The sequence below is a fragment of the Nicotiana tabacum genome, chromosome 11 (assembly GCF_000715075.1).
Source record: "Nicotiana tabacum cultivar K326 chromosome 11, ASM71507v2, whole genome shotgun sequence".
Classification (NCBI taxonomy): Eukaryota; Viridiplantae; Streptophyta; class Magnoliopsida; order Solanales; family Solanaceae; genus Nicotiana; species Nicotiana tabacum.
Window position 1 is genome coordinate 181,439,490 of NC_134090.1, and position 21,018 is coordinate 181,460,507.

At 37.6% G+C, this 21,018-nt stretch overlaps 3 protein-coding genes across 3 annotated transcripts; 2 read left to right on the forward strand and 1 right to left on the reverse strand.

The window, feature by feature from the left end:
• The first annotated feature begins 1,194 nt into the window (after window positions 1–1,194).
• On the forward strand, window positions 1,195–3,839 carry LOC107783803 (uncharacterized). Its single transcript, XM_075225973.1, has 6 exons — window positions 1,195–2,052; window positions 2,142–2,287; window positions 2,367–2,786; window positions 2,865–3,398; window positions 3,482–3,535; window positions 3,604–3,839. Exons 2-6 carry the CDS (start codon window positions 2,201–2,203, stop codon window positions 3,766–3,768), a joined length of 1,260 nt encoding a protein of 419 aa, XP_075082074.1. The 5' UTR covers window positions 1,195–2,052; window positions 2,142–2,200; the 3' UTR covers window positions 3,769–3,839.
• Window positions 3,840–8,638: 4,799 nt separating this feature from the next.
• On the forward strand, window positions 8,639–15,821 carry LOC107783805 (CBL-interacting serine/threonine-protein kinase 9-like). The gene is made up of 15 exons (XM_016604825.2): window positions 8,639–8,979; window positions 10,235–10,297; window positions 10,574–10,645; window positions 10,786–10,893; window positions 10,998–11,078; window positions 11,521–11,574; window positions 11,668–11,793; window positions 11,909–11,998; window positions 13,473–13,595; window positions 14,000–14,104; window positions 14,267–14,383; window positions 14,516–14,572; window positions 14,936–15,010; window positions 15,125–15,195; window positions 15,312–15,821. Exons 1-15 carry the CDS (start codon window positions 8,788–8,790, stop codon window positions 15,316–15,318), a joined length of 1,341 nt encoding a protein of 446 aa, XP_016460311.1. The 5' UTR covers window positions 8,639–8,787; the 3' UTR covers window positions 15,319–15,821.
• A 154-nt stretch (window positions 15,822–15,975) lies between these two features.
• Window positions 15,976–20,169, reverse strand: LOC107783806 (histone deacetylase complex subunit SAP18). Its single transcript, XM_016604826.2, has 6 exons — window positions 19,979–20,169; window positions 18,921–18,953; window positions 18,303–18,413; window positions 17,073–17,168; window positions 16,343–16,420; window positions 15,976–16,261 (listed from the first exon to the last, which is right to left on the reverse strand). The coding sequence occupies exons 1-6, from the start codon at window positions 20,090–20,092 to the stop codon at window positions 16,223–16,225; spliced, it is 471 nt and encodes a 156-aa protein (XP_016460312.1). The 5' UTR covers window positions 20,093–20,169; the 3' UTR covers window positions 15,976–16,222.
• Between the last annotated feature and the right edge of the window lie 849 nt (window positions 20,170–21,018).

Consider the following 21,018-nt stretch of genomic DNA (forward strand, 5'->3'; position numbering starts at 1 on the left):
CATTAACGTTAATTGTGCCGTTAATGTATAGCGCCCAGTATTTGGGCGCTATACATAGAAAGCTGACACTAACAGGTATAGCGCCCAAATACCCGGCGCTATACCCCTTTTTTAAAACATGAGTCGTCATCTTCAAGACGACCATTCTGCTTCTTCTTCCTCAATATTTTTTTCTTCTTCTTGGTCCCCCACTCCCATACCCGCTGCACCACTATTTTTTTAAAAAAAATAAAAATTTGGGTCCCCCGTCACATAAAAGGTGAAGAACGTAGGTCCCACATTCGAGTAAAGCTTCATATTATTGTTGATTTACACTTTCGGAGTCAAAATTTCAATCTATTTGCTTTGCGAAAATTCTAAATCGAGGTATTTCAGTTTATTTTAAGTTGAAACTTTTATAATAATGCATATTATTTGATTTGTATGTGTTCTATTTCGGTTTGTGATTTTTTTTTGGAAACTAGTATGTTAAATTTATCCGAATTTAATATTAGTATTTTATAAAAAAATATAAATTTGTCAAATAATTTATCTGTTAATATCCTGATTTATATATATGTGTTTTCATGTCGTTTTGTGTTTTATTTGCAATTAAATTTATTTGTTGCTTATGTTTAGTTTAGATTATTTTTTAGCATAGTAAAATCTAGGCCTTTTTAGCGTAGTAAAATGTAGACCTTTTTAGCGTAGTAAAATTTAGAGCCTTATAGCGTAGTAATGTGTAGTATTTTAGCTTAAAATTCCTTTTGTTTAAGTATCTTATACTGATAGTTGAAAATGCAAACTTTGTACAATTAAGTTAATAATTGTATCAATAGACATAATTACTAATGTTAATTTGGTGTCACTGGGCCTCAAAATATCGAGCCCGGAACCCATAGGTATATATATATAATTTGTACAATTAAGTTATTAAAAAATATGAATTTAAATTATAAAACAAACACATTTTGTTTAATGATAGTTTGGTACTACTGGGACTCAAATATCGAGTCTTTATATATATATATATATATATATATATATATATATATATATATATATATATATATATAATTTGTACAATTAAGTTATTAAAAAATATGAATTTAAATTATAAAACAAACACATAATTATTAATGATAGTTTGGTGCTACTGAGACTCAAATATCGAGCCTGGAATCCATAGGTATATTTTTTGCATAACGCTAAAAATTGTGTATCTCAAAAAATTAATATTTAGTATACAGAACAAAATATAATTAATGTTGTTTTAATTTACAGTTGACGACATGGACGCGACTATACATCCCGGCCCTCGGACGTTGGATATATTAGCCCTACAGCCTCAGCATAGATCCGAGTATATATGGGACGGACAGTTGCTTACGCAGACTTTCCGGGCCAGGAGAGTGGATCTATTGTGAGACTTTTTGAGTCGTAGAGTTCTACATCCCCGCGTGGTCCATTACCTGGAGGAGATGAGATTATATACGATTATTAGGATTGGCCGGATACAGCTCGACTGGGCTCTGATCACGGCCTTGATTGAGCAGTGGCGACCGGAGATGCACACTTTCCATCTGCCCATCGGCAATGCCACCATCACACTCTAGGACGCTGAGATTTTATATGGCCTGTCCGCTGATGGCTGCCAGTTTTACTGCCTGCGACCATGAGATATTATTCGCGGCAGTCTTATTAGGATATGTTGCACATGCTCACAGGTTTCAGGCCGGAGGACGAGACTGTAGCGTCTGGATCCAGTCGTATGCAGTTGATCCCCATTAGAGACCACCTGGAGCATATCCACCATACTATCACCAACGAGTCAGCGGAGGTGGATGTACAGTGATATACGAGGCTGATGTTGCTCCTTCTACTTGGGGGGTCTTGTTCCCGAACACTTCGGGGAACCTAGTGAGCCTCCGTTTTCTGCATCATATTGGCCGGTTCGAGGATACAGCCATCTACAGCTGGGGTGGTGCTGTCATTTCATATTTGTACAGGCAGATGTGCCGGGCTTGTATCGGCACACAGAGAGACGTTGGTGGCTTTCTGCCGCTTCTACAGGTGACAACATATTCAAATAATATGTCCATTAATTACAATTCTACCTAGTTATAGTTAATCTTATACTTTACGTCAACTTTGTATGTTAGGTTTGGGCTTGAGAGCGATTTCTGCAGTTTCAGCCACCTCTACCACAGCTACCGGCGTTATGCGTCGTACTCTTGCACGAGAGTATGATGCCCATCATAATTTCCCCCTCTGTAGGGATGTGTTGGATCTGTTGGAGGACGCACATGTGAATATCTAACTAAACTTACCTATTATAGATTAACTTAGTGTTGCGCATACTAACGGTTTGTGTTCTTATTTGATAGTTCATCTGGACGTCGTACATCGATGAGGTGATAAGTACCCTGCCAGCGTATTGCATGTTCGGCCGACATATTTGGAGGGCTTCTATCCCGCTCATATGCCTCGATATTATCGAGCATCATGCCTCCGAGCGGGTATTTCGTCAGTTTGGCTTGCCCCAGCCTATACCGAGTCCGCCTGCATGGCTTGCTTTACATTATGAGAGGGATGATCGGTTCAGGGTGGATGACATATTTATGGCATGGCTTGACGAGCAGTTGGGTACTTGGGACAGGCGAGGGGACTTGACCCCACCTCCGCAACACTTTCCTATTCAACGTTCTATGGCATGGTACCGCACTATTTCCCGACTTTTTATCGGGAACCCAGTTCATCAGGCACACGGTCAGTATGTCCCATACGCCGGGAGACACGAGGCCCTAGTATGTTTTCTGTTATTATTAATTATATACCTGTAATTTAGTGCCAAATATGTAGTTTATATTTTTTACTTTGTGCAGGCGATTGAATTGCATACCGTCTATCATATGGGGCAGCAGATGCAGAGTCATGTCCACGATCCTGTGGCCATGCAGGAGTATAGTCATCGATTCATGGATGTGGCTGCCCAGACACTGCAGCGAGCCCGATCGGATCAGCGTTTGGCACACAAGGCTAATTATATGGACCTAGCGCAGTACCAGCGAGGTCGTGGTATCCCACGAGCTGGATGTGCCCGACGAGCTGGTGGTGCCGGACGACGTGGTCATGGGCGGAGAGGAGGTGGTCCCCAGCAAGGGGGCGTTGAGGATCCTGCTGATATGGCAGGTGACATGCATGAGACGAACATGTCGTCTTACAGCCTTGGAATTTATCGCACTCCAGTGCCATCGCAAATGACCCCATCGGGTCAATTATTGATCACGGGCTCGAATATTCAAGGAGTGGATTGGGGTAGATACTTCTCAGGCCCGTCTACTACTGATGAGGATCGAACGACCCGAGATTTTTATAGTGAGCGCCGACTGAGTTATGGTTCCACATCACATGCACAGGTATGAGTTTATTAGTATTGAATTTGAATTTGTTTTAACTGTAAGTTATTTATTTTTTTAACTTTATTAATTTCCTTTTTAAGGCTTCATGCGATGCTGCGACAGATGACTACATTCAGGATCCAGACACGATGATGGTAAGACAATATAAATTGTTGTGAATTGTTATGTAGTTTTCTATACTAAGTTTCATATTATTATGTAGCCTTCTACTGGACCTGACAGCACCACCGATACATGTCATCCTGCGCCGCATCCGGCTATAAGAAGACAACTTGATGATGATGATCCTGATAGCGCACCCGGGCGGGAGGGGATGTGCCTCAGGCCAGCGACTGCATTGAGACACACTGGATGCGGGACACATTGATTCGGCCTTCCTTTTTTTTATTTGATGTAAATAATATTTTTGTATACATAAACAACAATATTTAATCGAATATGCCCATTACTTTTTTTAGTTCCCCATTCGTTTGATAGTTTCGTATAACAACACAAGCACTTAAACTTAACTTCCACTTCAATTAAAATAAAATTTAGTACAACAAACAAGGAAAACATTACTACAGCACAAACACAAACATAGCAGGCCAACATAATAAAAATACATGAAATATGAAAAATACACTAAACACATACATGTCAATATTTAGCCCCGGTTGCCATTTATTCTCCACTCCAACCACTTAAATCGTTCTTCCAGTTGTTCTTTTTCTTCTTCTACCTCTTTCAGTTTCGCCTTCACCTCCGCAAGTTCCCGTTTATATTTTTTTTACGTTCCTTTTGTGCTTCACAATTCCATTGTGTTTTCCATTTTTCTTCTCCCACCTCCTTCAGTTTCGCCCTCAAGTCTGCAATAATTCTATTGCTTTCTTTTTCATGTTCCCGTTGTCTTAAACACACATTATGAAGATAATGCAGTTGTTCTCTGTAGCATTCCTGGTAACATGGTTCATCAACCCATTCCTCAAAATCACAAATAGGTTCGCCGGGAACCTTGTAAACCTGGTTCTTATAGTGCTAGTAGCGGCGTCCAACTTCACCACTGTCCCAACAATTTTGCATCAAGCATGCTTTTCCATACTTGCACTTTGGGGGACAAAGAGGTTGAGCCATTTATAGTATGTACATTATTACCCCGATTATTATGAATAGCGGTGCGAACTTCAAAAATACCTCTTTCGTTATCATACTGCAAAAATGAATGCCAATTTGCTCGCCATCTGTATGTCTCAAATCTCTCCATCGGCATTGGCATAAATTCAACACTCTTTTCCATCAATTCCGTTGCAACTGCAGACTGTTCAACAAACATCTCCGCCATCTGCTTGAACGACATCCGCACCATGGCTGTGACGGGCAATCCTCCTGCCGACTTCAATAACCCATTGAATGACTCTGACACGTTTGTAGTAAGAATTCCCCATCGTCTACCACCATCCGCATGCAAAGTCCACTTTTTTGGGTGATGTCGCATTAACCAACAATAGACTGCCTCGTCTTCTTGCTTGATAGAATCCATATGCCTCCGGAATTTATGTTGTTAGTGGTCTGTTGCTGCCATCCACATCAAATCATGTAAATCCTTGTTGGGATGTGCCTTCTGGAAATTGGATTTAAAGTGCCTCATACAGTAACGGTGGTATGCATAAGATTCTTGCCATACAGGCAAGTTCTCTACAGAACTTAATATACCACCGTGCCGATCAGATATTAGACAAATACCTGAACGTTGTTTGACAACGTGCTCTTTCAGGTGGTTCAAAAACAACGTCCACGTCTCTTTGCTTTCATTGGCACAAACAGAAAAAGCTAGAGGAAATATCTGTCCATTAGCATCCACTGCCACGGCTATCAATAGCTTGATATCGTACTTTCTATAGACATGAGTTCCGCCTATGGATATTACGGGCCGGCAATGCGAAAAACCATCAATTGCTGGCTTAAATGCCCAGAACACGTAATTGAATATGTATTCTGTGTTCCCGAACTCCGCTCAAACTTCCATTCAACAACTACCCCAGGGTTAAAGTGCTGCAGTACGGCCATGTACTTTGGCAGAGATGCAAATGACTTATCCCAATTACCGTAGACAATTTCAAACGCTCGTTTGTGCTGAGAAATGCCTTTCTTTTCGTAATGGTATGGCCATATTCCTGGTGGACTGATGCAATGAACTCTTTGATTTTATACCTTATGGACGCTTCAAGGTGCGGAATAAGTACAAGAGAAATCAAGTCAATATCCAAGTTGAAGTGATTCCCGTTGAATGTGTCCATTTCGCATGTGTGGGTGGGAATGTATTTACCCATTTTCCACATACCTGTCTTCTTCTTGGTCGCACGCAACATCCAATTACATGGCCAAAACCACCTACAGCAAACAGCCTTGTATACCATCGGACTTGACTCCCATACCTGCATCTCACGATACTCTTTTACGTTGTGCATTTTACAAGCCTTGCTTACACGGGCTTTATCAGGAAAAAGCATCCCCCTTGCAAGCACCATTGGTCTAGACTCATCCCACATTGCTGTCCGGATTTCATCAAAATCCCTTGTGAGAGCTTCCACATCCGGCACGGTTGGCAAGTTATCAATGTAAGAAATCTCTGTTGAATGAAACGACACTTCGGACTCGTACACTCTTCGTCTAGGGGGGTCTCTCTTCAAATCAGGTCTTTCCGCCTCATCCTGCGCATCACCATCCTCATGAGGAAAGGGTGTCTCGTCTACGGATTCATCGGCATTGTTATCGTAATCACTGTTTTGTTCCTCGCTCTGTGCATCTGCCAGATCCCGCTGTAATACGTCGTTTTCAGGCAATTGAGTGAGTACGAGTGGTTTAACTTGCTCGTTTTCATTGCACAACCAACAAAAATATAAGCTACTTAATTAATAAATGCTTTCCATATGGCTATATCACTTCACTTACAAGTCGTAATGTGATGAAATTCAATGATGAACATTTTCAATTAGGTGATGACTACCGGATGGGCCAGTTGTAAAATTCATATCCGGCTGGTACCCCCTATTAAATATATGAGCGTTAATACAAATTCAATACACCAAAAATATACATAATTAACACAAATGAAAATTGAAGTTTACCACTCGTCTTGTGAATTATGGAAAGTAGGGTATAAATTATTTTCTCAATGCTCATTCACCATAAATTATTTTCTCAATGCTCATTCACCGGCGGTAATAAATTTAAATCAAGGAAAACTCTTTCATCCAGAACCTGTCCGGCAAAAACTGCTCCAGAATAACCACCCGATGACTGGGGGTTATCTCTACTATGCACAACCTCGTTTTTTGGAACGTCTTCGACCTTCACGTACATCTCCAACATTGTGATTACAAGAAATTCCTGGCATTCATCCGGAGTCCTCAGAAAATCACTTAAACTCCGAGTAAAAAGCAACCCCTTGCGGGGTGACGGAATACAGATATCTTTCGGTTACTTTAAGTATCACTGGACGTTTCCTCACACTCATTTTTTTGCATAACAACGATATCAATTTATCGTACTCCATTGTAAGTGGTAATTTAACATGACACTGAGCAGGTAAACTGTAGTCCACAGAGTTATTCTCCATCACAACCTCACCCCCCTCCCCCCAATATAATGAAACTCTTATTCTACGCTCTTCAGATATAATGAAAAAATGCTGGAGAATTTAACAACAATAAACGTTTCAACAAGAGTATTGAATGAATTTCTATACAATCCTAACCTCTTTATATAGGAAATAGCTAGCCGGATTTTTTTTTATATATATATAGAAACCTAAAAGTGGGCATTATACGCTTTTGAATTATTGAAGTCAGGAATTATTGGTGGGGCCAGGAAAAAGGTGTATAGCGCCCAAATACTGGACGTTATACATAAAATTTTATGTATAGCGTCGGGTATTTGGGCGCTATACCTGTTAGTGTCAGCTTTCTATGTATAGCGCCCAAATACTGAGCGCTATACATTAACGATACAGCTAACGTTAATGTATAGCACCCAATATTTGGGTGCTATATATAAAAATGTCTATTTTTTTTTACACCTATTAAGGTGCTACTTGTCCCAAAGAACCACCGGACTCGGCAAGCCTGATGTAGGCTGAAAGTACTTGTGCAGGATATCGCCAGCTGCCCACTGCCGCTATCTTTTCGGCCGTGCTTCATCAAACTATTCTTACAACATCATATAAATTAATATTACCCCAAATTATTATTGATATGCAATATTTAATTACGTTGTGTTTTATTTTATATTTGACACACTTTCCTTTTTAGTCTGTTCTTAAAAGAATGATATATTTTTATATTTATAAATAACTAAACTATAAACATTTTATTTTTACCTTAGCCACAAAAAATATCAATGATTTATTTTTAACTACAAATTTTAATTTTTTTAAAAACTTCATGTTGAATCAAGTATCCATCACATAAAAAAGGGATGGAAGCAGTCTTATGCTATAGATTCTAATTTTGTTATTCATTTTTAAATAAAAATAGATACTCTTAATTATTCATTTTTGGATTCATAGACAATATCTTAATAATAAAATATTTAATTAAATTTAGACATTTCAATCTTAATAAAAACAACCGGGCCTTTGATTTGAACAAATTGTATTATGAACAGTGCATGACGTGTCCCCTCAATGCCTGATCTTTAATATTTATCCTCGTTTTTTATTTAATTAAATAAATATTTTTTCTTCACCAAGATTATTATAGTTCCTCAAGGTTGAATTTCTTGTTTGGGGATGAAAACTACAAGTTAACGATTGATTATTGCTAAAATTGTTTGAATGTTGATCATTTGTGTTAAAATATTTAGTTTAAATACTGAATAGTGATTTGCCTTAAAAACTCAACTTTATTGTTGGATGTTAGAAAGTGTAGAAGAAAATATAGTAGTTTTTCTTGATTTGGTGTTGTTTGACTAAATTGGTAATTGAAAATTGTTTTTATTGGTATTTAGAGGCTTTATTTTAAATTTGAGATCATTTGGAGCAGATTTGGGATGATTTGATCGAATTTAAAATTGCTAATTCCAAAAATACTTTGTTAAAATAACATTAAAAAAATATGCCAAACGGATAGTCTTTGAAATCATTTTAATTGGATGAAGTTTGTGCATAATTGATCATATAGGGAAAGTAAATATAAAAGTTTTCTGATATTATTAATGGCAAAACTGAAAATTCCTTTTTGTATTTGCCGCTCATTTGGAAAGGTTAGCCATGAAATTGTAGTAATCTTATTAGGTGGTGGAGAAGAGAAGAGATAGACCGTTGGAGAAAGACTCGCATCATTCTTCTTCTTCTGGCCGCGCCTCCTCCTTAATTACAATCAGAATTGAGTTTCTGAAATTGGAGAGAATGAGCAGTTCAACGGGTACGCCTAAATTTAGTCGGAGCCGGTCGCGATTAGGGAAATACGAATTGGGTAAGACCTTAGGAGAGGGCAGCTTTGCAAAGGTCAAGTATGCCAAGAACGTACGGACAGGCGATAGTGTCGCCATTAAAATCATTGACCGCGATCGCGTCCTCCGCAACAACATTATGGAACAGGTAACCAATTCTTTGTTTCTCTTCAACCTGCATGCATAATCTTCACATCATGTTATTTCCTATGGGCGGCTATGACTATGGTGTTATCTTTCGGAAGGAGAGCCTTGGTATAACTGGTAAAGTTGGTGCCATGTGACCACTAGGTTCGAGCCATGGAAACAGTCTCTTGCAGAAATGGAGGGTAAGGCCGCGTACGATAGACCCTTGTGATCTGGCTCTCCTTCAGACCCAGCTCATAGCGGGAGCTTACTGCAGGCTGCCCTTTTATGGGGGTTATCTTTCGATGTAAACTTTTCGGGTCTTATCTTAGCAATTATGCCTTGAAAAGGGATAACCACTCTGTCATGGATTGGATAGTATACTCACAGTTTGCATCAAAATGTTCTGGAAGAAGAAAAATGTCAAGCCAGTTAATTTAAATTACACAGTAACTACTAAAAAATGAATCTTATATTTATATACAAAAAGTTGGAATAGGCCGTCTGTACATTTTCAGAATACATAACAAGCGACCCAAGATGCAAAATGTGCGTATTGATGAATGCATGAAGACAAATGTCAAATGCCTGAATCTTTTTGACAGTTCTACCTCCTATGCTCAAGTTGGAATAGTCAAAGCAGATAAATAAAGCTCACAGAGCATATATGGAGGTGTCTTGGTACTCATTACCAGATTCAACTTTGCAAAAGAAGGAAATCGACGGTGAAAAGATTAATATTGGTGGCGCTCCTAAATGTCTCTTAGAAGTGGAGAAGGGAGCTTTCCCTCCTTTGATGCGTATGTGAATGTAATTAGAGTTTACTTCTCGTGAACACTATAATATCATGTGAGAACTAACAACAACAACAACAACCCAGTAAAATCCCACAAGTGGTGTCTGGGGAGGGTAGAGTGTACACAGACCTTACCCCTATCCCAAGGGGTAGAGAGGCTGTTTCCGATAGATCCTCGGCTCAAGCATGCAAAGCAACAATGAGATAGGGAAATAAATGTTCGGCACAACTTACAATGTTTCGAATATACATTCAATGATATGTGTATAATTTACGCAATGAGGGGCACCAATATATATACTCTTTATGATATCTACTTTAACTATTTAACATATCTAACTGTAAAAATGTATATGTGATGTTGCTTTTGTTCTAGAATAAAGTTAGCGGGAGATGTCAGATGGATGAATAGCCTTTACAATTTACTTTTGAATTAGAAAGGGAAAGTGATTATGTGATCCAAGATGTACCTTGTTGACAGATTAAAAGAGAAATATCAACGATGAAGTTGATCAAACATCCAAATGTCATAAGAATCTTTGAGGTATGTTGTGATCCTTCGGCCCTGGCTTCTTCCTCATCACTTATAAACATATAATTCTTTTGTGAATATTTCAATGCCTATGCCGAGTTATGGTGATTATCTGCTTCTGCTCCTATCACTGTACAAGGTTGCCCATGTTTGGCTCATGCTAGAAGGTGATCCAACACCAAGTTTTATGAAGTTACATGCCCTTAAATTGTTCTTCTTCTCTAATGATATCTCCTTGAATGCTTCATATCTTTTTAATTATGTTTCTTTTTAACTGGTTGCTATTAGGTTATGGCTAGCAAGACGAAGATCTATATTGTCCTCGAATATGTTCATGGAGGAGAGCTCTTTGATGAAATTGTAAGTTTTCTTGGAACTGTTTGCTAATTTCAGATTACATGTTCATTTTGTACTTATTCACAGCTGTTATCACATTTTATTCCTGAGTGAAAATCTTGTATTTGCTACTAGCGTTTGTATCTGAATAATATATTCTATAGGCTAGACATGGCAGACTCAAAGAAAATGAAGCTAGAAGATACTTTCAACAGCTTATTAATGCCGTTGATTACTGCCACAGCAGAGGCGTTTACCACAGAGACTTGAAGGTTGCTGACCCTTAATCTCATTTTTTTGTTAAATACTGAAGTTCTATTCCTTCACGCTTTGACTAGTATTAATATTCTGTTACCTGACCTGTAACCATTTGTAGCCTGAGAATCTGTTGCTGGATTCATTTGGTACTCTTAAAGTTTCAGACTTTGGATTGAGTGCACTTTCCAAACAAGTTCGAGTAAGTATTCTGTATGTTTGAAAATTTAAGAGTAAATAAAGAGTCTGTCCTAAAGTAGATAACCTTATTTAGTACTATACAAGAGTCAAATTAACAATTTTTTTGGGTTTGTTTGATAATTGATCAATGCATTTTATGGAAAGAAAGTTCATGGATTTGAAAAATAACCATAAACCACAAAATTTTAGGTTACACTATAAGATAATGTGAAACAATCGTGATCGAAGAAAACATCCACTGCCAATGCTCTTTGTATATTGACTGCCAAAAAAGTAAAGGTATAATCGCCAATAAATAAGTAACTAAATGAATAAATTCCCGCACCTGTTACAAATTCATACGTGGATGTTCCCCATCATCCCTCACTGTAATCACATTCACAACTCCCTCTCTAGTATTGTATAGTATTATAGCTGATGGAAAACTGTCATTGTTATTACAGGACGATGGACTGCTTCATACTGCTTGCGGGACACCAAACTATGTTGCCCCTGAGGTAACAACAACCTACAGCATTGTTATTTGACAGCTAAATACTTATTAATATTTTTTACTGGTTTCCTGCCTTTAACAAGAAATGTTGTATCAGGTTTTAACTGACAAAGGCTATGATGGTACATCAGCTGATGTCTGGTCCTGTGGAGTCATTCTCTTTGTTCTAGTCGCTGGATACTTGCCTTTTGATGAACCAAACCTAAATTCTCTGTACCGAAAAGTAAGTTTCTGAAGTTTTTGCCATCTTCATTTCTTTTTAGAGTTGTTTCTGGAATTCTTCCTTCATTTATTTTCATAATTCTACTTATATAATTTTGTAAGTCAATTGTTGTCAGATCCTGAAGGCTCATTTTTCACTTCCACCATGGTTATCCTCCAGCTCAAAGAAACTGATCAAGCGTATTCTTGATCCAAATCCACTCACGGCAAGTCCCTTTATCTTTACTTTAACTGCTTCCTCGAATGAGCATCTTTGGAATGAGCTAATTCTAATAAGGGAAAAAGGTCATTATTGCCCCTGTACTATTGGCATTTAAGCATGTTTCTCCCTCGTTATACTATACGTTCAATCCCCACCCTACCGTTAACAAAGTAAGCCAACTCAGACTTCCACTAACCTTTAATCCCAAACCCAAGACCAAATCAGATAATCCTTAAATTTATCTTGTGTTATTTTTTATTTTTAAGATAAAGGGGATTTTGTGGGTCCCACTTAATTTTGAACTTTTTAACTCTTTCTTTTTCTTCTCCTTTTCTCCTCTGTTTCCGGCGTTATCATCTTCTCCGTCGAATTCAAAATTCAACCAATCAACTTTGATTTCTATAGCAAATTCAGATCCTTTTGTTTTTATCATGTCTTTAAAGGTGAGGGAAAACCTGGGTATATCTAGAATTAATCATTATTTGTTGCTGTGAAGCTAAATTGACAAGAGTCTGAAAGAAAAAAATCAAGTTTACTTAGACATCGAGTTCCTCGGCATTTTCACTATGTCAACTTCGAAATCTGAGCTTCATAGAATATTTGGAGGTTTTCTGTGTGATTTGAAGCTGGAATTGAGGGGCTAAGTTGTTCCTAATGCTTGGTTGCTGTTGGGAAACGAATCGGAGCAAGAAAAAACCACCATTATTGAGCAGCTTTTAAGTATTGAAGTGGTTTGAATTGAACTCCAATTTTTGTATTTGAAATCAGATGTGTGTTGTTAAGTATACTTGGTATTGAGTAGAAGAACTTATTTTTGAAGTTTGAGAGCATTTGGATTGGTTTGGTTCGGATTGAATCGAGTTGTGGAGCTGAAAATTGAGGAGAAGTGAGGGTCTTTAAAATTAGGGTTGATAAGTTGCTCATTTGGCGTTAGAGAAGTAGAAGAACTGATGTTGAAAAAAGAAGAAAGAGAAAAGTAAAAGAAAAAAGGAAAAAGGAATTAAAATAATTTTTTGGGTAGTGAATCTACAAAAATGCTAACATGTGTTATTACGTGGCAATTTATTTGAGGGTCCTGGGTGCCACATTGTCAAAACGTTAGGGTTAGGGGTATTTTTGCTTACTTTGTTAACGGTAGGGTGGGGATTGAACGTATAGTATAACGAGGGAGAAACATGCTTAAATGCCAATAGTACAGGGGCAATAATGGCCTTTTTCCCTTCTTAATAAATACTGATCTAAAGACTTACCTTTCATATTAGGAATTATGTAGAGTACTCAAGAACTGACCAAAGTGCACGTTTAGGAATATTCATATGAATAAAACTGGATTTCTCTTCACCTGATTAGTTTGATGAAATAACATTACTTAGTGTTCAAATCCTCCCCCCACCCCACCACACACACAGGAAAAAAAAAAAGATTTCATGTTTCTTGTTTCTTTTTCCTGATGAATCATTTCTAATGTTTTCTTTCAGAGGATCACTATTCCAGAGATCCTTGAAGATGATTGGTTCAAGAAAGATTACAAGCCACCAAATTTTGAGCAAGATGATGATGTCAATCTTGATGACATTGATGCCATTTTCAATGGCTCAGACGTAAGTCACTTTTCCTTTCACACCTACTACTGTTTAAGAGTTCAAACCAAGTTCTTTCCAATTATAGTCACCTCCTACAAACCCGACTTAAAACATTTATCAATAAGTTTTGAGTCACGAGATACTTACATTAGTTAGAGATATAATTTCAACTGTTTGAGCGACAAGCATACCTCATGTGCCCCGGCATGTTAACAAGGTCCGTTTGAGTTTTTGGGCCTTGTAGTTGGGATGAGATTTTAAAGTGAGGATGAACAACAGAAGGGCCATTTCCTTTTGTATTCCTTGAGAAATTTAATAATTGTAGAGGATATAGTTGGAGCTTAATAAGATTAGCTGAGAGTTTATAAGTAGTCTTGAGAACCTAACGTCCTATTTGAATGATATGCATGTTTTTTTGGCAGGATCATCTCATTACAGAAAGTAGGGAAAAACCTGCTTCTGTCAATGCGTTCGAGCTCATTTCAAGGTCAAAAAGTTTCAACCTAGAAAATTTGTTCGAAAAGCAGGTGATACTTTCATATGTCTTGACACTTCATATATCAACATAGTGATAAATAGTTGATATAATCTGACTTAAAAAATATGTCAAAAAGTGTCTCTTCTGTTTCTATTTTTATTCAGATTTTGCTGCTAATGCATTTTCTAATGTATGGATCCGCAAAGTATAGGGCCTTATCAAGAGAGAAACACAATTTACTTCCAGGTGCCCTGCAAATGAGATTATCTCCAAAATTGAGGAAACTGCAAAACCTTTGGGTTTCAATGTCCAGAAGAAAAATTACAAGGTAACACCTTGCACCTTCAGCATTGGATGTCTGGATTTGACTGATATCAATTGACCCTAGTCCCAAGTGGAAATTTGACCTTTTACCAAATCATTTTTTCCTAAAACAAATTCTTAATCTTGACTATTCCAGATGAAGTTACAAGGTGACAGAACAGGAAGGAAAGGCCACCTTGCTGTAGCAACAGAGGTGACTACTTCGTTCTTTCCAATAGAAAGTCTTTTAATTAGTTGCTTCTTAATATATAATAGCCTCTCTATCCCTCCGGGGTAGGGATAAGGTCTGCGTACACTCTACCCTCCCCAGACCCCACTAGTGGGATCCTACTGGGTTGTTGTTGTTGTTGCTTCCTAATATTAAATGGTTTAAATGGTGGGTTATTACTGACTTGAGAATAGGGTCCTTACTAGGACTTGCCTTATTTTCCTTCTACAATTTCCTCTAAGGAAAGAAGGCTACAACCATTGTAGATTGCTACTTCAGAATCAGAATAGTATCATGTAAACGACATCCCTCTCATTGATATATATTGGTGCATACTTGTTACTTCAGGTGTTTGAAGTGGCTCCATCGTTGCATTTGGTTGAGCTCCGGAAAACTGGTGGCGACACATTAGAGTTTCACAAGGCATGTTCTTGTTTTAATTCCTAGAATAATTGTGACATTGTGTATCATGAACTCTCCTGTAATTATTGGAAGACCATAGTGACTTAACAGATTCTTGGACCTTAAAAATGGCAGTTCTACAAGAACTTCTCTTCGGGATTAAAAGATATCGTCTGGACATCGGAACAAACCTCTGAAGAAAAAAGGTCTGTTTGCATATTTAGTGTATTGTTAAATGGAAATGTTCCTTATATATTTGACTTCTTCTAATAATGTTCCGTGGCTCTTTACCATTGTTAACTTAATGGTGTTTCTTGTTCAGGTCTTAATAAGTGGCTGTTCCACCCTCTGTACAGTGGCTATAATGTTCAAATCAACCTGTAAAGTCTCAATGTTTGTAGATGCTATCCGCACAGTGGCTATATTGTAGATGCATCAATGTTTCATTGTTTCTCTGTCTGAATTTGATCCATACACACAGTACAATAGCAAGATCTGTTGACACCAGTTTCTCAAGATGGCAGAAGCACTCAAAATGAATATGTTTGTACAATTCAATACATGGGATCCTGTAAGATTATACTGACAAGATCTCCATCGTGTCTACACCAACTGCTGCAGATATGTAGGGAACTATTTTCCTATTTTCAATTCTAGCTTTTGTTTCCATCAAACTCACAGGTTCTCCTCTTCTTTTTTCTAGTACCACCTTCATCTCTTATTCTGAACTAGCAGATCGTCCTATTATCCCTTTCCCATAGTGTGTACAAGTAGATTTTTTGCAGAAAGTTTTTATTTTCCTATATTTTCAAGGGACATCATCTCTTGACCACTTGTATGTTCCCCTATATAAGCTTGGTTAGACTACTGACAATAACATCGTACAAGCCAAAAGTTTACAAGTTACGTAAGTTGTGTTTAAAAAGCAGGAACATGAGCTCAAGAGACACTTGCAGGTGATAGAATTGAAAAAAGAAGAAAGAAAATGAAACCACAAAGAATCATATAAGTGCTGACAGCAACGTAACAATGGAGTTGGCTCTAAGAAGAGCCCAGTTAAATCAATTGCCTACGAACGTAACTGGTCATAGAGCACTCTGGAGGCAATCTCACAGCGAAAATGAACATTAGAGCTCAGATTATCAAGAAAATTACAGATATGTATAAGTATGAAGAACATAAAGCAATACAAGTTTTGCATAATTCTAATCCCGACAGAGGTGCCATAACAGATCACTGGAACAGGATAGCCACATCCAAGTAATCTCCTATCTGCAGTGGCAAAAACAAGTGAACACCAAATTCCGAAAAGGTAGGTTGAGGTTGATGATTCCATATAAACAAAGCATTTACCTGAAATTTAAGTTCACTCAAAGTTTTGCTGCCACTATCTGGTCGCCTCATATTTGGATAAGAAAACGTTCTCCCCACCTTCACATCAGGGGGGTTAATAAACACTATAAGATCACTGTTGACTTGAAAAATATTATAACAAATATTGTTCCATTAAAAATCGCAAATGGCAATCCCAGATTTCTCACACAATAGTACCATTTGAACACTAAAATTTGATGAACACTAAAAGAAGAAACTTTGAAACTATTGCACACATTGACAACTAAATTTACTACTAGTTGATTGTGCAAAGACAAAGAAGTCAGTAGGACATGATGAACTTAGTAGACAACTTGAACATGTAGGATGGACAAACTTTAAAAGCAGTAAAGGTGACACGTTGTCGCATCATGTCTATCATGTTTATAAAGTCCATGGAAATCTTCAAATAACTCATCAGATGACATGTTCAGGAAGTTTTAGTTGTCAAAGTGATAGTCCTTTATTCTAGTGCCAAACTAGTCTCGGAAAATGTGAATAAGAGGGCATGATCAAATGAAAGAACATCTTGCACGAACTACAAACATGATCCACACATACACAATATGACACGTATCATTAACCATCCAAAAGTCGCAAGATAATTAAAAAAAGGTGCAGAAGCACCACACATACAACAAGCACACCTTCACATGTCAACACCAAGTTCATATACAAACAAGCATATAGAGAAAGAAGTGAGAAAGACCTCTCTAACGACAAATTGGCCCCTTTTATCAGGATAGACAAAAGCAAAGGACAAAGTTGCATCTCTTCGTCTTGCTTCTGGAGCTACCTCTTTAACCTGATACAGTCGCAGTAAACAGATAAACCACATGAAAGAAGGTTTGGCATGGAAATATATTAGGATATAAAGAAGAGTGAGGATCATTGCTAGAACCCGAGGGTGTGGCCTAGTGGTCAATGAAGTAGGTGAGAACCATGAGGTCTCAAATCCCAGCAGAGGCAAAAAACACAAGGTGATTTCTTCCCATCTGTCCAAGCCTCGGTGGATAGAGTTATCCGGTACCCCTATGGTGGGAGGTAGCATGGACCTCGTGGAATTAATCAAGGTGCGTGTAAACTAGCTCGGATACCACGGTTATTAAAAAGATTTACAGTACAACTGCACTGGCATGTCCCTGAAAGCCGATGATATACAAATTGTACCACAAAACTAAAATGAATTTGATTACTTATACCGCTGCATTTTGCCTGACATTTAGGCATGCCGAATAAGTTTAATAGTACATTCTGCTGTCAATTTTGGTGAGTAGTTATTCACGTATAACCATCAAGAGAGACTCAATTTTGTCAGAACCTATTCAACTGTCTAAGCAATTACTGATAACATCAATCGGTTCAAGACACCTTATACTCTTGCCTTCGTACTGAATATGATCAATATACCAGCTTATTGAGGTTTTTTATTTCTAAAAAACGGGGTAGGAGAAGGAGAAATTAAGGAGAGGATTACAAGGTGGGAACCAGACCCCACTTGTGGGATTATACTGGGTGGTGGTGGTTGTATTACAAGGTGAGAAATCGAACCCTCACCAATAAGGTGAAATTTCAGGTAGCCAACCTACTGAGCAAGTAAGATTCCCCTCATTGAGGTGTTAAATTCATAGTATTTCAATGATCTTCTATATGTCAACTGACAACTCAAATACACGCTGTATACATGGAAGAAGACTCAGCACTCAAGAAATCCAACAGCTCATCTTCCAGACAACTAGAGATATTAGTAATTCATACAAGTCAAGGACGGAAGGCATATTGTAAAAAATTTGCAACAATCTCTTAACATCTTAAAATGCTTCATGCATGCAACCACATAATGAACATGAGGATATACAATGAGTAAGGGAGACACCAACTAAATTGGAGAGATCAGTTTACAGATATAACTATATAATATTTGTCACTTTCATCATACCAAATCAGTTAATTCACGCAGAGTAGCATCCATCCATGTATAGATTTGGACCTCATCTTTGGGTTCCTTGCCTCTCACCGCAAACTCATTGTCACTGTGATGGCCTCCAATCTGTAAGTTCCAAAGTAAAGCCTCCACTGAGTGTATTGCTGATTGACCATAATACCGATGCAACATTTTTTTTCACACTTTGTTTAAAAGTGGATGAAACCCAAACTATGCTCACAGTATCTGTTTTTTAGTGACATCAAAAAGTGAAGCTTACACAAAGCATATACATTTTGAAAGCACAATCTTGCATATACTTTTTAGTGCTTTCAAACTTCCAAAGCCGTTAAAACTTGAGGATTACGTCGAATAGAACACCTTTGACAGATCTTTGTCTTGCCCATATAGTTTTTTTTGGTATGATAAGATGTCTTGCTCATATAGTTATTCCATGAACCAAGGAAGAAACAGCAATAAAATATAGAACTTGTACCAATCGAAAAACATTTAGAACTTACCATCTATCCATAAATAAAACAAAATACAGAAATTATTTAAGAGTAATAGAAGTGATGATTTTACAAGAGAACTAGCACAAAACAAACAATGGAGTTCTTTTGGAGTGCATACCTTAGTGAAAACACGAAGCAACAGAGGACAAGTCTGGTTTTTGATGGAATCCCCAGAAACAAAAAAAAGGAAATAGGATATTGTAAGTAACTTCCAGTATGCAAAGAAAAATATTCAATTTATGTCCCATGAACTCACATTAACATAGTATGTGAGAATAACAAATACAAAATGTTAGTAGAAAAAACACATGCCAACTAACTCTAGCGAAAACACACAAAAGAAAGACCACTCCAGACAGCATGTATTGTCCCAAGATAATACAAAGTGATGCCAAGATCTCAGTTCATATTTTTGCTTGTATTGCTTTCCCTCCATTTCGTAAGCAACAAGGTCAACTAGCAAAGCAAGTGCCAGCATGCCTTTGCCATTTTTTTGTCTGCCCCTGCTGCATGGGAGGGAGGAAGGGCAGCCGAGCTTCCATTCTTTGGAAGTAAATGCAAAAGAAGATATTCTATTTATCAAATTTCTGACATAAAATTAACAATCACAGTCCTTTTGGTACTGTACCAAATAAGGGACACTGTCTTTTCACAATTCACAGGTTCTTTTATAGATTGGCAGGCAAAAAACTTGTGTTACATATTCCTCCTCTGTTAAAATCAGCATAAACTTGGAAGAAAGTGACATATCACCTTTGAATTATATTTTTATTTTCAAATTACATAGTGGTGACTCTGTAAGTTCTAAATTCTCAAACTTGCATTTTTGGGGGGCGTCAAACTTCGATTTACCAGATCAAATGTCATTCATTGTACAATAATACACTAGTCAACTTAGTATTGAAGCGAAACAGAGTCCAAATGGAGTAAAAATATGGGCAGCCAACTAGTATGCGATCATAGCATAGTAGTATAGTTGTTGCTGTTGAATAGCAATACACCATAAACACCAAAACCCTAGAGAGTCCAATACAGAAGATTAGGTTCGAAACACCTTGAAACAAAAAAGGCACAAGCTTACACAAACTATTTAAGTCCAAAACCCATCTAATACTAACAACTGTAACCAATTCAGAAAACAAAAACAAAACAAAACAAAAAGAGAAAAGGAAGGACCTTTTCACGATCGACTGGTTGAAGGCGGGGAGCAAGTCTAGCGGGAGGTGGACCAAGCGGGCCTCTCGGTGGTGGAGGAGGTAATGGTCTTCCCCTTCTCTGAACATCCGCCATTGCTACTCAACAGGGTTTAAGCAAGTTCTTTTTTCGCTTTGCTCTTTTGCTCTTGGGCCTTTTCATATCAACCCCTGTTGGGCTCACCCCAATTTGAGCACAAATCCATTTGACCGGCACAATCCGTTCAAAGGTTGGGCGGTCCTTGACCCGCCTATTCATTGAACTCAACACATCTTGACGGTAGAAATTCAAAAATAGTCAAATTTATAAGTGGTCATTCAAAAATAGCCACAATTTTAAAAATAATCGAAATTTAGCCACTTTTTATGTAAAGATAAATCTGAAGAAACCAATGTTCAAAATCCGGAAAAATACTCCATCATAATATATTGGAGTTTGGAGCACCGGTGCTCCACTCTCCAGTATATTATACTGGAGCCAACAAAGTATATTGGTCCAGCATAATATGCTGGAAGTTCGTACACAAATGCACCGAACTCCAATATATTATGCTGGACTGGTCTCTGTTGTAGCAAAATAATGGCTATTTTTTATTGACTTGGCAAATGCTGGCTATTTTTGAATGACCAGTCCGAAAAGTGGCTAGACGGTGCTATTTTATCCATCTTGATCCATCTCATCTTAATCCATTTAAAGTTGGGTTAATTTTTAGCTCAAACTGATCCATGAGTAATTACTTTGCTAAAATATCTATAAAATAATTTTTTTTTTGTTTGATATGTTATATATGACCATAACAAAATGAAAAGAAAAAAGTTTTATTCAATAATGAAACAATTCAAGCTTGATTAAAGTTGGACGGGTTGAGCCATGACCCAAGTTTTAGCCCATCTCAGCCCAATCAACTTTTTAACAAATTATTGACACGCTCATTATTGACCTCAATCTATTTTGATCTGGGCCAGCACCCTTAAGCTCACCAATTGGATATCTGAAGGAGCCCGTTACAAGCCGCTATAAGT

Excerpts from the sequence above, each read along its gene's own strand:
- LOC107783806 (XM_016604826.2), bottom strand. The coding sequence starts at position 20,092 with ATGGCGGATGTTCAGAGAAGGGGAAGACCATTACCTCCTCCACCACCG. Across the intron at positions 18,954-19,978 it reads AACCAGTCGATCGTGAAAAG|ACTTGTCCTCTGTTGCTTCG; the intron begins GTCCTTCCTTTT and ends ATCAAAAACCAG. Across the intron at positions 17,169-18,302 it reads TGCGTGAATTAACTGATTTG|GTTAAAGAGGTAGCTCCAGA; the intron begins GTATGATGAAAG and ends CGACTGTATCAG.
- LOC107783805 (XM_016604825.2), top strand. The coding sequence starts at position 8,788 with ATGAGCAGTTCAACGGGTACGCCTAAATTTAGTCGGAGCCGGTCGCGA. Across the intron at positions 8,980-10,234 it reads GCAACAACATTATGGAACAG|ATTAAAAGAGAAATATCAAC; the intron begins GTAACCAATTCT and ends CCTTGTTGACAG. Across the intron at positions 11,999-13,472 it reads TTGATCCAAATCCACTCACG|AGGATCACTATTCCAGAGAT; the intron begins GCAAGTCCCTTT and ends GTTTTCTTTCAG.
- LOC107783803 (XM_075225973.1), top strand. The coding sequence starts at position 2,201 with ATGCGTCGTACTCTTGCACGAGAGTATGATGCCCATCATAATTTCCCC. Across the intron at positions 2,787-2,864 it reads CCGGGAGACACGAGGCCCTA|GCGATTGAATTGCATACCGT; the intron begins GTATGTTTTCTG and ends TACTTTGTGCAG. Across the intron at positions 3,536-3,603 it reads AGGATCCAGACACGATGATG|CCTTCTACTGGACCTGACAG; the intron begins GTAAGACAATAT and ends ATTATTATGTAG.